Consider the following 16750-nt stretch of genomic DNA (forward strand, 5'->3'; position numbering starts at 1 on the left):
CCTCGTTTGCAAAAAACGCGCTTCAGCTTTAAAAGAAAACAGTTTTAAACTGCTACAGTGGCTTACAAATTATAGACATGTTCCCAGTATAGATCTAAAGACCCCACTCGTTCATTTCAGCAAAGACAGCACAGAGATGGTTCTAGTCATTACTGTTACTCGCACATGTTAATCAGGCACAACAAACCACCTCACTTATTTGTGTTGAGTCATGCTCTTCTAATTGATAAACTTGGTTTTCTAGCTAATAATTTGATGGATTTAGTACATTTTCCCCACTTATTTTACTTTCCCTACAAACCTGGATAGTAAGTTTTAATTTTAAACATACATTTGCAGACTGGGACAGAACGCTTTGATTTTGTGTCTTGATATATTTGGGTTGAGGTCGTTTTTTTTTTTTTTGTGTGTGTGTGTGTAATATCCTGTGTATGAAATAGTTTTAATGTAAAATACAGAGCAAGACAAATACTATTAATTAAGACACTAAGTTAATCCTTTATTTTTCAGCAATGTTCTTCACTCTTATTGTGTCCTAACGGTTTGATCTAAATTGGTTTGATGTGTACATAGTGGAGCAGTTCAATGAAATGAATGGGCTCTTTAGAGTCCATAGCTCTCATTTATTTATCTAGAAATTTACAATGGTTTAAATTTTAGTTATTTTGCTGTTTTACAATGCATCTTTTTTTTTTTTTAAGTTTATTTTGGACCGTTTCAGTAAGAATATTGATGTGAGCTCAGCTGTGTAAGTAATGTGTTTTTTTTTTTTTTTTTTTTTTTTTACTATAAGCAAATAAATGCATAAACAATGAAACTGGTCTGATTTTTGTATTTGGTGGATGGATTATTATTATTATTTTTACCGTAAAATGTGTATTAATATGTTTGTGTACGACCCTGGACCACAAAACCATTCATAAGTAACACCGGTATATTTGAAGCCAACGATGTAAGGGTCAAAATTTTCTTTTCTTTTTTTTTTATGGCAAAAATCATTAGGATATTAAGTAAAGATCATGTTACATGAAGATTTTTTACATTTCCTTCCTATCAAAACGTAATTTTTGATTCGTAATCTGCATTGCCTAGGGACTTCATTTGGACAACATTTGGCAATTTTCACAATATTTTCAGATTTTCAAATAGTTGTATCTTGGCCAGATATCCTAACAAACCATACATCAATGGAAAACTTATTTACTCCGCTTTCAGGTGATGATGCATCTCGATAAAATAAAAATGACCTATATGACTGGTTTTGTTGTCCAGAGTCACTTTTATTGTGTCCTCACACACGCACACACACACTCAGCATTTCTAATATTGTACTCCGATCATAAATTGGTGCTAGATAAAACAAGTCATTTTGGTTATTGATTTATACACGTTTTCTATTTGACATGCTCCAGTTTCTGCTGGATTTGTCATGTCAGTGTTTACAAGCAGCAGTTCCAAAAAGCTCCACCAGAGGTGATCAAATATCAGAGGCACCGACGGTAACTTCCCCCTCTTATCTCCTCCCACTGCTTCCACCACCACAGGCTGATTCACAGTCGATGTAAAACCCTCGCTGATTGGCTGACGCCCGGCACGGCCATCTTGTTTGATGAGCTCTCTAACTTCACGTTTTGCGTTCAGTACGCTCGTGTTACAGTTCACGAGTAACATTTTAAGGACCTGACATGGATCTTTGCTAAAAAGTCAACTTGAGGACCCAAAACGGGCGTCCAAGTTAGTCCAAACCTGTGAATTCAACTTCGTCCAATCACAGAGGACGTAACACATATGCAAACTTACGTTTATCATTATCCTACGTCAGCAGCGCTGGAACCGCTGAGGTCGCCCAGCCGCGATATTAACTACGCCAAAAACTTCGCTATTGTATCTCTCCGTAAATGATCGCGCTGTCAACGCGGGATTTGACTTCGTTTGGGTAAGTTCGTTTATTTGTTTCCTCTCCTAGTCTAAAGATAATGTAGATGGTTACAGAGTGCGACAGTGCTGAAACTCGGGTGGCTGTCAGTCCTGATGAGAGAGAGAGAGAGCGAGAGAGCGAGAGAGAGAGAGAGAGAGACTGAAGGGAATCCCAGTCTGGATGAAACAAACACTCGTAGCACCTGAGCTCAGGTAGACTGTCACGACATGAGCTCCACGTGAAAGGTACGACATGGACAGCACCGTGTTTCCAGCAAACGGTGGTTCTGAACTAACAGCAACCGAGCGCACCTCAGAAAGTAGAGCCAATGCCGTCTCCGGACGAACGTGACAGGAAAATAACAGTTTGTATCTCAAGGATTATCATGTTCCTTCGCTGTCGTGACCGAACATGAAGAGGACGCGCGTTTAAAGTTGGAAATGCTGTGCTCGCAGGGCTGAAGCGCTCGTGCCTGGTGATGTTCTGGAAGGTACAGCTGAAGGATATTTCATCTATACATTACTGGAGTGTAGTTTTAAACCGGTAAGCTATGGAGACTGGTAGGATTACACTCTTGATCACTGGAAGATGGTATTAAGTAATATTAAGTCATAGACATGCTGAGGTTTCTGACCCACACATAGTTAGCCACTTTAACTACTTTGAGAGCTTGTAAAGTGAAAAAATTCAAATAATGACATGTCATTGACTCTCAGATCAGGATGGAAAAATGTGTATGTTAAAAAAATAATATATATAATAATAATAATAATAATAATAATAATAATAATTTGCTTTCAGCCTGATGGTAATTTTTTCTTTGATATTCTTTTATGAAAAAATACACTTAAATAACATGCATTTAATTCATTAAAAAGTTTTGTAGGAAAATGTGCAAAGTAGTTTTTTATTTCTTTTTAAAGAGAGGTTGAAGAGTCTTGATGGGCAACAGGTCCAAAATGGTAAACAATTTTATTATATAAAATTATTATGTTTAAAACCTAATAATACATCATCAAAATAAATCATTGGACTTTTTTTTCTTCTCCAGTATAAACCTAGGTGACAAAGAAAAAAACCCTTCTAAATGTGAAATAACCCCGTATGTATTTGTGTTGAATATGACCATTTTCATGTCCATTTACAGAAAATCTGCTAGTAACACTGTACTTTATCGTTTGTGGGACCTGCAGAACTCAGTTAGCTGATCTTCTGTTCAACAGTGTGTTTGTTTCTGCCATGTGTAGCCTAGGTAAACCTACACATGGCAAACCTATCTATATACAGCTCTCAGTAGTTATATAGACTGCAGCGATCATTTGCCCTAATGCTCTGCTTTCCTGGGGAACCCAACAGGTTTTCTTCAGAAACGCATGGCATCTGTTTCACTGGACCTCTAGTTTATAATCTGCAAACACACATTGTTAGTTTCAGCTCTGTATACAGATCTGTATGTGATAGACTGTGTGCAGGTGTGTACGACACCAGACTGTGTGTATATTAGTTCTGCCCATAGATTCAGACTACAGTTTGAGGATGTAAAGTCTGGCCAGGGAAGATGCTGGGACTCCAGAGAATGGTACTTGCATTTAGCTTTCAAAATGTGCCTTGAGTGCATTGAAACGGGCTGTTCACACAGAACGTGTACAACAACTTTTTTTTTACGTTTCTACTTTTGTCTTGACACGGCGAGTCAAATGTAGTGCCTGTGACGTCTGTCTATTGCGGTTTACATAAAAACAATAAAAAAAAAACAGATGGAAACAAAAAAAAAAGCATCCTGTGTGAATGACCCCTAAGTCACTTTGGATGAAAGTGTATGTAAGTGCATTGCTCACATGAAAGGGAACATTCAATGCTGAATTTTATGTAAATGGTGTGTTTTTTTGTAATTAAGTGCAAGGCGTGATGTGCAATGAACCAGAATCAAATTCTGTGAGCAGGAAGTGTTGGAGTTAGAGATGCACTTCGGCTCCAAAAACAATAAATACCTCAACACCCATCTCTATCTAAAGTGCTGTTGAACTTCTATTAGGAAGCAAAATGTCGCTCCGTGATGAGTCAATGGAAGCTCCAGCAGGGACAGGATCATTTGAGCCCACATACATTTTCCTCTGCTTGAAAAATCATCTGTGAGCATCATGAGTCATGATGAAATAGAAGATAAATGAAGTACTTTTCCATTAGATCAAGAGAAAATCTTGTTCAGGCAGCTTTACATTAATTCATTTATACATATCATCTGAGAACTGTAACTGGTATATTGCGGGTGGCTTTTACAGAATGTTTATTTAATGTAATTTCGGACTATTTTTATTATCGTGGTATTCCCTGCGTCTTTTTGTGCAGCAGCAAGCAGTGGTTTCTTTCGGCTTCTCTTTGTAAGGAGTGGCTTTCATCATTCCTCAATGGAAGCAGGTTCATTATTTGTCCACTGTTATGTAAGATCTTATGTTTGGTCCAGCTTTATATTTAGAAGCATGCTAAAAATAGATAAAGGTTTGTTGAAAAAGACCACGATCATCTTGAATTGCATCTACAAGACCTGAATGGCTATGAACTGTAATTGCCATCATCAATTTGTTTTGCATGCAGATTAAGGTTAATCCTTAATAAAAGTAGTTTTAGGAGTAGACTCGTTCTTATGCTGGAAGATATATATTTTTTATTATTGTCGGGGATGGGTTGTTTCTTCAAATATATATATTTATATTTAGCCAATATTGGGTATTTAATGGACTCTTTTTAATTTTAATTTAAGCTTTTAGTGTGTTATTTTTTAATTCATGTAAACATTGCAATTCATCGTTTGTAAGCCATAGGGGGGAAAATAGCAGCTTAATCATATTAGTCAATAATTGTAATGAACAGACCAATCGTGTACTGTTTTTAAAGAGTCCTCATGGCACAAGATGTTAAAGCTTGCTGTTGTTCCACTTTAGACGTGGAAGACGTTGAAACTTCACTCGCCACCTGTTGTGTTGGTTAAAGCATGGCTGTGCTGTGGGAAAATGAATCTCTTAAAAAAAAAAGAGCCTACTTAATTAGGGGTGGTCCAGGATCAGCTTTACTCGTCCAGAAAAAACCCTGACCCTAGTCAAAACCAGCTCTGAAACTGGTCTTGGGTCTCTGGCACCTGGCAACCCCTACCTGCTCTTTAGATGAGTCACATTCTAGCATATATGACTTGGCTTCTGTCACAGGGTAGTTTCACAAAGGAAATACGTTGCAGTCCAAGACAAGCAGCACTGACACCCAACTATGCCTCATCTTGTTGAAGTCATGCACTCTCATTTGCACGAAAAAAAGCAAGCGGATTAGATTTGTAAATCACATCATTGACTCATATTAGTGACTCTTTCATTAACCAGGCATGTAAGACTTGTTGCAGAAATGCAGATCAGATTGGATATTTCAGTTTACTCTTTGAAAGAGGCTTGTGTAAGATCGAATCTGTGAAGAGTGTGTGTTGGGGGAGGGGTCGCAGTGTTGTTCAGTAGTAGGAAGTTGCACGTGTTTTTGCTTGTATAGATGGTGCATGGCTAATGGCCTGAGACGGTAGGAATCTTATCAGCGTGTCTTTCAGCTGTGGACTGATGCAGTTTCTGGAAGACACCCCTGGCGTCTCTTCTCAAGAGAAATGTTTTTGGCCTGATGCTTATCCTTGGAAGCCAGTTGATATAATCCTCACAGCCAAACAGGATGATCAAAACTGGTAGGCTATCTGGGCTTGGATAGGTTGGCAATGAGTGTTTACATAAATCTGTTTTGGGTCTGTCGTGTCTGTGCTGCAATGTTTCATGAGAGCCACCGGTAAACCATTGCTGAAGCTGTAGGGCTGCCTTATTATTAGTATTATTATTATTTTTAAATCATTTATTTTTCATTGATATTGTTATGACAGATGTGAATCCCGATCAATAAAATGTATATTAAAATACCTATGTTTTATGTCATTGCATACAGTTTTCTTAATGTAGTGTATGCACCCAAAATGAAATGAGAACTGTATTGTTTTGCAATTTTATACAGTATACCATTTAAAGTATTGGGCTTTAAAAAAAAGTCTTATTCTATACCAATATCAAGGCTGCATTATTTGATAAAAAAAAAATATATTTAACAGTGATATTACGAATAATTATGCACCACTCTCCATCCAAATAGAAAAGCTGCTGTTGGTTAATGCTAAGTTGACGAAAGCACTTGTGGCTTGATTGGACCCTTGTCGTGTCAGAAATTGATAAGACCTTCAGTTTCATGGACGTCACCATCTTTGATTTTACTTTGGTCACTGTCACTATGGTTACTAGTAAGGAATACAGGCTTGACTCCCATTGCACGTTCATACAGACAGTATTCTGAACACAACTGTAAGCTGCCGTGCGAACGGGAGATTTCCAGACTCACACCTGTAAAGAAAGTGCGGTTGTCAATCCCAGAAACTGGCAGTGTGAACATAGTCCTAGAAATCCTATTATAATAACTGAGGCTGACACTCACTGCATGTTTACACAGTCTCATTGTTTGAGCCCTGCAGTTCAGCGCAAGTCAGCCTACTGTCCACACGCACTGAATATTAGGCTTTACTCTATGTATGTTACAAAGTGGTGAATTCTAGCTAATTCTAAATGATCACTGATCATTTTCACTTTGGTTTGAAACATTGTAAATTTAAAACCACAGTCGAATGCAGTAAATGGAATCAACATTTCAGAATTGCTTAAAGCAGCTGGGATCATACTGTATTTTTTTTTTTTCAGTTAATTATGCAGCCCTTATACTTAAGACTTCAAAAATCTTAAAGGAACAGTGAAACGCAGAAAGCTGGTCCCACTTAGAGTATAGTCTGATATCATATCAGCTACATCGAGATGAGTTAACATGACCGTAAGCCTTAATTACATTGTGCCTGCCCAAATGCTTCCTGGTTTGAGACAGGTGTACAACTTGCAAAACAGTACACTAAAGCCAGGCCTAGATAATGGGAGGTGCCCTGTAATTTTGAACACTGGTGACAGATGCAGTTATGGCTGCGTATGATTCAAAATCCTCACAGAGCTGTTAGTTTGCTGTTGATATGAGATAAGGCTCATGTTGGAGTTGTTTTTCTTCTTTGAATGCTACAGCCTTCATGTGTGTTCTTTATTAAAGTTAAGTTAAAATCAATATAAATACAGTCCATTTCAAATGATCTTGTAGTCTAGATGTGGAGCAACAACTTTAGTTTAAGTGTTCTGCTTCTGGTTCTGCTTCTGTCTCTAGTGATTCAATAGGTAGGCCTAGTCTTTGTTAGTGTGTTAGTTGAAATAATTGTAGGTTTAATAGAAGTAGAAAAGGTTGAAACCACAGAGTGGTATTATAGTAATGGACTGTGTCTACTAGGTTTCTGTTCACTGCCATTTTGTTTATCAGTGTGTGTTGTGAGTCATCAGGTCGTGACTGACCTCCTCTACAGCCGGTGTTGGTCAGGACAGCCTGTTTCTCTCTCACCCTTTCTGTCCGGCTGTGTGTGTGTGCGTGCATGCGTGCGTGAAATGGAATGAGCTGTATGTGTGTCCCACACAGCTCGAGTCGCTCCTGTCGCTGTCCTCCTGACCAGGCTTTGGCAAAGAATAATGCGGTTCCCACTGACTCTCTCTTATCCATAGCTGAGGGAAGTCTGAGGGGAGTGTGAAGCACCTGGTTTTTGTCTGGTGCTGATAGCTCTTCAGCTGCTGTGCTTGTAGTAATGCCTGTTTTTGAGCTCCACTAATGGTGGCAAATGTTCCCCAGACATTCCTTCCCTTTCACCTCTCTCAAGCCTCAGGGTGTTCTGGAAGAGTTTATTGCCAGAGTCTGACTTAAGGAGATGGGCATGTTAGAGGAGCATCAATGCGTTATTGTATTTGGTAATGGAGTGATGTAACATCGGGTTTGTATGTATGACATCACATCCTCAGCGCTCCTCCTTTTCACTGTGCTGCTGAGTTTATCCTGCATGCAATTATATTTTGGCAAGTTATTCTCAGCTTCTTATAAGGAAAGGTTAAAGGTCCCCTGGAGTGCCTTGAAACAAGCAGCATTATTCTGGTGACATAATTTCAACTGAAACAGGAAGAGAGGGCAGGACATATCGAGCTGCCCCTCTCCCTTTTTTAAGTAGCCAATAGTGTTTTGATGTCTGCTCGGACCAGATACGTTGAGCTCGGTAAAGCCGCAATTGACAGCCACAGTCTCATAGAACATCCCGTAGATTCAATATGAAACTCTTAATAAAACTTAATAGTAGGGCTGCACGATATTTGGAAAAAATGACATTACGATGACATTGTAATATTTTATTTTTCTGCGATGTATATTGCGATATGAAATCTAATAATTTTTTTTTCTTACAAAAAAAATGGGGTGAGCACACTTACATTCTCTTTTTAAATGATTTAAACATCGATACCATCGTGTCAATTGATTAATTTGCGTGAGGGAGAGAGACCAAGACAGCGCTCGTGTTGTTTGAAGACGGTGAGCCTGCCGCGTGCTCTCTCTCTCTCTCTCTCTCTCTCTCTCTCTCTCTCTCTCTCTCTCTCTCTCTCTCTCTCTCTCTCTCACGCGCGCACTCTCTCTCGCGCTCTCTTTCTCTCTGCCCTGTCAAAACTTTCACTCTATGATGGTTAAGCAGTGCAATTAATCTGTGAATCACATTCGTCAAGGGCCGGGGAGCTGCTGGCCCATACAGTTAATGAATAACTGATCAACTACGACAGCCTACATCACACATCCTTCGATGTGACTATCGTGGATTCGTACATCGCAATATCTATGCTTAAATGACACATCGTGCAGTGTTCATAATCATGCTGAGGTGGTGTAGTTGTAAAAGTTTTTATTAAATGCTGACTTGCGCAAATGATCCGCTCCGTGTGATCGCGTCTCTGGACCGGAACCAAAGTTTGGATGTGCGCTGCTGCAGTTTGTATGAGACCACATGAAACCAGACCTCATTTGCACCAATCTAAAGCATATTTACACTCTCTGAATCGTTCCCTATCGCCTACACTGTGCACTATGAGGCATTCACTGTACTACAAAATACTACACTGTGAACAAGTGAATGATCTCAGCCAGCGCTTCAGCATCCATAGTTATAGTAAAAGGGGCGGGCGCTTGGGATTATAGTGAACATTTGATTGGTCGGAAGATTTGATGAGAAGATGAAGTATGATGTGATGTCAAAAAAATAAAAAAAATAACCGTTTTGGCAGAAGAGATGAACTGCAAACTTTGAATGCTTACATCTTCTATATTGAATTTTGTCACTGTTTTGGGGCATACTGCCCTATACTGTATATAACCTTAAGACTAACATATTGATGTTAGTCTTGAACACCCAACAAACTTTACTTTTGATTTCATGGGGACTTTAAATAGAACACCATTTGAAACAATCAATCGTCCTACTTGGAAACTCTGACTTTGCTAAGATGTGGGCGTATGACGTATGATTGTTGTGAAACCTAAGGAGAAAAAAAAAAAACGATAACATTGGCAATTTGTTTCTGCGTATGTCATCTAATGAAATGCCAATATGTTGTTTGATTCTTTGAAGATGTCAGATATCAATTTGACTTTGCTTAGAATTGTGATATTTCACTTATACACATTTAAACAAGCTTATTTTAATGTGTTGAAAACAGGGTTGTACATAGTTGAGGTACTAACAGGATCAAGCCTACTAAATTTTAAGAAAGGCTTGTTTTGAAAGTCTTGAGGTTTTATAGGCCATTTACACAGTCCGACTTATTGACAAGGGTAGAACAACACTTAATTTTTCCAGAATGTAGGTGTTGCCAATTGAATGTAAATTCACACTTGAAATTGATTTGAAGCCATTTCTCAAATACTGAATTGTGCCAGTCCTGCTTGATACTGAACTCCATGTTCTATATTAAAGAGATAATTCGCCCCAAAAAAGAAAAGTCTATCATTAATCACTCACATTCATGTCGTTCCAAACCTGTAAGACTTCATCTTCAGAACACAAATTAAGATATGTTTGAAATCCCAAAACTTTCTGACCCTGCATAGTACGTAATGCAACTACCACGTTCAAGGCCCAGAAAGGTAGTAAGGACAAGTAGTACATAGAACAGCATGCATTGTGGTACTCTTGTGAACGCGTGTTACAAAAATAACAAAAAAGTTATTTTTGTTTTCTTTGAGCACAAAATGTATTCTTATAGCTTCATAACATTACAGTTGAACTACTGATGTCCTTACTACCTTTCAGGGCCTTGAACATATCCATTGCATTGCTGCTTATGCAGGGTCAAAAAGCTTTCAGATTTTACCAAAAAAACATTGTTTTTAGATTCGTAAAACATGTTTTGCATATCTAAAGTAATGTGTTATTTTGTTTCTCTTTTTCTAGACTGTATGCCTTCTTGGTGATGGACACACAGCGGTTCAACAAACTGTGACCGTCTCTAGCTCCCTATTGCTTTCAGCAGTCCTGTCATAGGGGCCGCTGAGGGGGCAGATACCTTATGCACTGAACTCAAACAATGACCGACCCCATCATGGACTTCTTTGATGACTCTAGCATATTTGGGGGAGGGCTTGACAGCTTAGTCCAGGATGATCCAGGGTTTACTCCTGGTTCTGTGTCCTTGGATGATGAACTTCACCTGGGTCCTAGTTTGGAGCCTCTTCAGGTGGATGCAGGGTCCAGATCTACTACCATCCAACATGGGATACCCTACAACCAACCTGTGAGGCATTTTGACACTATGAAGGCACAGACCTCAATGGAACAGTCCTTTCCTGGTCCAGAAGGTGGCAACAACGGAAGAACATTTTTGCCACAGCAGCAATCATTTCAAGGGCATACTATGAACCAAGTGCCCCAGACCAATGGACTGTTTCTTCACAACAGCCCCATGTGGGGAAACCATGATCAAAAAGGGAATAACTACCATCAGCACAATCAAAACCATCAACAAATTCATCATCAACATCTTCAACACAAACAATTTCAGCAGCAACAACAGTTTCAGCAACATCAAGCTCAGCATCAGCAGTACAGTCATCAACATCTTCAGCATAGACCGCACAGCCTCAATCAACACCCAGTTTCAAACCAGCTGCAGGTCCCTCACCAACAAATAGCCCATCAAAGCTTGCATCATGTTGTCAAGACCTATCAGGAACCTACTGGTTTTTACTATGAGAGCAACGTCCCTCAAAATCATTCCCAGCACGGCCACCATAACTCGCTCAGTGTAGAGGGTAGTCCCTTTCACTCTACGGTTGAGGCCTCAATTATGCCTGTGTCTTCTCAACTACACAGTGGCTTTCAAATAGCCCAGGGGGTCCAAGATTTTACTACAGGTCCGAGGTTGGAAGATAATGGACTGGCCTTTCCTGTCCAGTCTTCCCCTGCAACCCATTCTTTCCCAGCTGACTCAGTTAGCCATGCTTCATCCTATCCTACTGCCCATTATACTCTGACTGATCAGCCTCCCCCTATAGCTAATTCAACCCAGTCTTACTCCTCTGCCCCAGTCTCTATGACAACCTCTTCAATGGCCATCCCATCGTCAGCTTCAGACCTTCTGGATACTGGTTGTCCTTTCCTGTCTAATTCTGGAATGGAACATCAGCAGCAACGAGTCCAAATACCAGGCAGTACGGCACAACGGTGTCCCTTAAATAGTTCCAAATCAAACCAGGATACCTTCAGCTCTTCTAAGGTGTTCCCAGATGGTCTAAACTCATTCACTGCAGACTTTCCATTCTCTACGGCAGAGCGAAGGAACCATGTTGCGGCTGGACCTTTGGTTACAAACCAGAGCAGCAGTAATGGGTTTCAGGCACTGGAGGAGGTCTTGCTTGGAGAGCAACACAGTCACAGACTTGACCTGGGTGATGCTCCTGACCTTTTAGCGGATGAGCTGTTGCCTCAGTTGGAGGCACTAGACCAAGACGAGAACTCCAATCACTCTTGGGTAAATATAGAACTAGAGTATGAACAAGAAGAGGATGTCAAGTACGATAAAGGCATGGAGGATGTGCAAATGGTTTACAATGCACAGGTGAGGAAATCTGTTCTCAGATCTTTTCCAAAGGTGTCTTATATTGTTTGATGGCATTAAAAGTTCAGTTCTGGGATGTTGGAGTGAGTCAGAGATGTTGTTGGGCATTGTCTTCCAAAATTGTCATCGGACGATGTCTACATTGAAACATCATGATGGATGGAGACATTAGGGGCAGGAGGGGGTGGGGTTAGTGGTGTGCCCATGAAACAAATAAAGGGTTCTACGGAGCCACTAAAAGGTTAGCCTATGTTAGCGGTACTCTGCTGCATTACAGTACATGAAAGTTCACTTAACACATACACAGAGTAAGGAGAAATGTCTGATAGGACGATGGCGAATGATTTGCAGATCCTGAGTACCAATGACAAACATCTATTCCTATCAAATGTGTGGTAAGTACTGACGCTCCATAGTATAGAGTCCTTGTGATTGTGAATCACGAAAGTGAAAGTAAAATCAGAGCGCGCAATCGAAAGCGGTTTCAATAGCGTGATGTCTGTCAGCCATCGGCATCGTCTATTGGCCCAACCCTAGTCAGAGATTACAGCTTTGAGCCCATAGTTTCAGTGATCAGCTCCGAAGAGCTTATTTTGAAGGGAAGTGAATGCTCTGCAACAGAGTTTTTGTGGTTTTTGTTGGTTTATCTTCATTGGGAAATATACAAGTTCATGACATGGATGAGAGATAAATGAAATGACCGCTGGAATGTGGCCAAGCAGACAACAGACTACTTTGACAACAGGATTTATTGTAGTCTTCAACTGTACTGAAAGAGAAAGGACAAGACAGACAGGCTCCATTAAATTATTCACAGCTCCTCCTGTCCAAGGCATGCAGACAGGTACTGTAGCAGCTGATTAGGAGTTGCAATAGTGTCTAGGACTTACTGGGGCTAAGCGTACTTAAGGCTATAACAGGATGTGGGTCAGGCCAATCGTGGGATAGCGGGAGGTGCACTCCGGCTGGCTAGAGTGGGTCTGGCTTGTGGTTTTTCTGTCTGCGTGTGTTGATGTGAGATTAGTGTTTGTGTGTGAGTGCAGGCAGAAGGGAGATGTTGATAATAAGGTTTCCTGAGGGAAATGGAGAACCAGAGAGAGAAAGAGAGAAAAGAGCGGGAGTGCTGTCTAGTCTGTGATTGCAAGCAGCAGGCAGTGCTTTCAGCAGTACAGCCTGAGAGTGTCAACTCTTTCTCTTTCGCTCTCTGTCTCTCTCTCTCTTGTGATTCAGAAGCATCAGTCTTTCCCCTCAGCTCTTTGCTGCTGACACAGGGAGATGAGGCTCAGTGATTCAGCTGCCACACACACACACACACACACACACACACACAAACATGCATATTGTAAACTTTTTCCACTAGATCTGCAGGGCACATGGAGTGCTCTCGTTGTAAGACATGTGTGCACAAATACACCTAACCAAATACAGATTCTGATTTGCCAGTGCTCCTGTTTTTCCACAAGGAAAAATGCAAACGAGAGTCTCCTCTTTGTTTGTCAATAGAGAGTTTAGTTGTAGTATATTTTACCAAATTGATTGTTGGCCGATAGGATAATTATTTTGCTGTATTGTCAATGTTGGATATATGTAGAGACTAGTATTGTATGTTTAATTGTGCATAAACATTTCCCATTTTAAGTTAGATTCCCTTTGCCCTCAACCCTTACTTAAAGTAATCTTTAAAAAGGTTAATAACACAATTACATGAGATCTTTAACAGAAAGATGAATATTGAGTTGTGATTTATATTTTATGTTTTAATTTATTTATTTAGATAAAATATTATTGACTTTGGCCATTTATTGGTTATTGCTCAATGCTCACAACATGAAAATAAATATCGGATTGGCCCCGAATTGAAGTAGCCTTTTGGTGCATCAATCTATTGGTGTAGATTATAATACAAGCCAACGAGGCTTTGTGCAGATATTGAAAGCCAAATCAGATGAGATGGATTGTTATGTTTTCCTTCAGCCAATCTGTCTGTCCTCACAGATCCTTAATTAAAGCAGAGGCAGGATGTGGATCAGAGTTCATATCGTGTGACTTCCTGTAGTGAGTGTGTTTGTGTTGCAGTGTCTGTCTGCATTTATGTGTGTGTGTGTGTGTGTCAGAGAGAGAGAGAGAGAGGAGCCATTCATGTGCACTGGGCTGTGGAAAGCCAACAGATGTATAATGCGAGGCAGTCCCAGGGTAAAAGGGAGAGATGCACTCGACCTTCTCTCTCCCTGAGGGTCACGTGGGCGAGTTTGTGCTTTAATGTTCTGAGTCTTTCTAAGCCTCTAGACCATGAGAGGTTGGTGTTTCAATACTGGAGCTTGAGTACACATATAGTTCACTTTAGCTGCAGTAGAGTGCAATGGCTTTTTTGTATGGTTTACTTGGGTTAAATGTTTATAGAAAGTACAAGATCATGGTAGAACGTGTTTAGACGGAAAGTTCCCAAGTATGTAACTTTATTCAGTCACGCTACTGCAAAGATATCACTCCGTCATGTAGCCTAATGCATGTAAAGGCCAAATCACTGAGGGTTTATGAGGCGGGTGGAGCCCCCGGTTATAGAATAAAACCCGTTAGACTCATTCAATGACAACAAAACCTACACGTGTCTGTACTTTTACACAGGTATTTTCCTTAGGTTACGTCTGTTATGTTAGAAAAAGGGGCATTTGGAAATGTCATATCATATTTTCTCATTCTGATGAAGCCTTCTTGTGATATAAATCAATATGAAATAATTTTGTGTAAGCTGCTCTGTCGATCGTTAAAGAAATAAACTGCCATTTGATATGACCGTTTAAGAATCAGTGTAGTTAATATGTGAAAAAAGGTTTGGAATGAGTGGCAGGGGAGAGCAGCGGTGGTCACAGTGTTACAGCGTGGTGTGATAGCGTGAGGGCCCAAGAGAGCGAGCGAGACCGGCTGACGGCATGAACAGAGCCCCTTTGTGCTGCTGCTTTGTGCAGAATGAACATTCAGCAACATAGATGCAAATACCAATCCACATCACTCACATTCACACACAAACCCCCTAACCTACTGTCTGGATGGGATCCATATAATAGATCTGTTTTTAAAGGGGTTATAACATTTCATATATTTTTTTTTTATAGGCTACATTTTCTGTCTTCTTTCACACTCTTTTTTTATGCGGTACTTTTATCATGTATCTAAATAGCTTCTTTACATGTGAAATGAGTAATAACTTCTAAGAATTGCAGGTTTGTTGTTGTCCAATCAAGGTTTAGCAGGTTAGCATAGCCCATTTAGCCCCTGCTGGTAGCTACACAGTATGGCTGCGTAGAGTATCTTTCTCCACTGATGGCAAAAAATAAAAAAAAAATAGTTTATTTCCAGTGCAGAATGATTCAAGCTGTTGTGATGCTGCTTAGTTTTCTGTTTTTCAGCTATATTCACTGTTTGCGTCTGTGTGGAGAGAAACAATTGTTTTAATGCAAGAGTGAAAATGGTGAAAAGTTTTTATTCGTATTTTTTATAGCACCTTTAACAACACAGATTGTGTGAAAGCAGCTTTACAGTATCAAAATAGGAAAATAGCTTGTCAAAGCAAAAGGACAATAGTCTGATCATAAATAGACAATAGTAAACACTCAATTTTCATTTAAAGGCAGTTCATCATTGAATTCAGTGATGTCATCGCCCAGGTCATGCCGCGTTTCCACCGCAGGAACTCTGCCCAGGAACTAGGGACTTTGGCCTGGTACTCGGTGTTTTTCCACCGGAGGAACCAGGAACTAAATAAAGTTCCGGGTAAAAAAAATGCCCCTCAGAAAATTCCTGCTGGCGAGGTGGTACTTTTTCAAAGCTCCGGAACTTTCGGGGGTGGAACTTGGGCATTAAAAATTCTGATTGGTTAAGTTCATGCAGCATTGTGATTTCCACCACCATTTATTCGTATCATTTTCAAAATATTACTGTTATTGTGTCATGAAATGTAATTTTAAAAGTATTTCAGGCGAGAATGTAGTTGTTTAAAACTCAAATCTGTGGTTTATTTATAAAGACAGCGCTTATTCAAAAATGTGTTTCGCAGATCTCAGAGACGGCGAGCTCCACGCGATCAGAGCGAGTGCAGTCCTCATGTATCCGCCGAGAGCAGCCTCACCTCGGCTAGACCTTCTGATAGGTGCTGCTGGCTTTGATGTCTCTTTAGTGGTTAAACATAAAATACAATTTGTTTTGGGTAAATCTAACATGTTATCTTTGGTCTGTATTCAATTTATCTATGTTAAAATGAAAATAAAAAAGGCAATTTTATATAATATTTTGTTTCATTGTAATGGCTGTATATATACACATATCCCTGAACTAAGTACATTTCTGCAGCTGTTATTATGTTTAGATGAAAACGAAAGGAGGCAGTGGTATTTGATATCCTATTTCTTTTTATTGTAAATATACAGAGAGGAAAATTGAAGTAGTCAAGGCGAGCTGACTGAAGTTATAATGTACGCTGCTGTTTGCAGATTTACCGGATTCGCATCATCGCGGACATCACACTCCCGATTCGAATGCACAAAGTCTGAACTACCGAGGATGCACGTCCAAAATCAGCGTACTTTGTATTGAGAAACGCGCGCAGACCTACGTCACCAGTCTATTCGCATAATCTTCCCAGTACTTTACAACGCGGTGGAAATGCAGAAAGCAACAGGTCTGGGGGGAAAAAGTTTCTGGGGAAAAATGTTCCTGGTACAAATGTTCAGGGGAATTTCGGTGGAAACGTGGCATCAGTTCAGTT

The 16750-nt window shown here is 40.0% G+C and overlaps 1 protein-coding gene across 11 annotated transcripts in view; it reads left to right on the top strand.

The window, feature by feature from the left end:
* Nucleotides 1–1646: 1646 nt before the first annotated feature.
* LOC127962580 (chromodomain-helicase-DNA-binding protein 9) overlaps nt 1647–16750 on the top strand; it is a 64633-nt gene continuing 49529 nt past the window's right edge. For 8 of the 11 annotated variants that reach the window (XM_052562192.1, XM_052562196.1, XM_052562195.1 and 5 more), the window contains exons 1-2: nt 1648–1936; nt 10326–11988. In XM_052562192.1, the coding sequence (XP_052418152.1) occupies nt 10459–11988 (1530 nt within the window). In that variant the 5' untranslated portion in view covers nt 1648–1936; nt 10326–10458. Of the gene's footprint in view, nt 1937–2019; nt 2462–10325; nt 11989–16750 lie in introns of those variants that run through there. The other 3 variants (XM_052562201.1, XM_052562197.1, XM_052562193.1) reach the window with 3 other exon arrangements.

The sequence above is a fragment of the Carassius gibelio genome, chromosome B7, assembly GCF_023724105.1.
Source record: "Carassius gibelio isolate Cgi1373 ecotype wild population from Czech Republic chromosome B7, carGib1.2-hapl.c, whole genome shotgun sequence".
Taxonomy (NCBI): Eukaryota; Metazoa; Chordata; class Actinopteri; order Cypriniformes; family Cyprinidae; genus Carassius; species Carassius gibelio.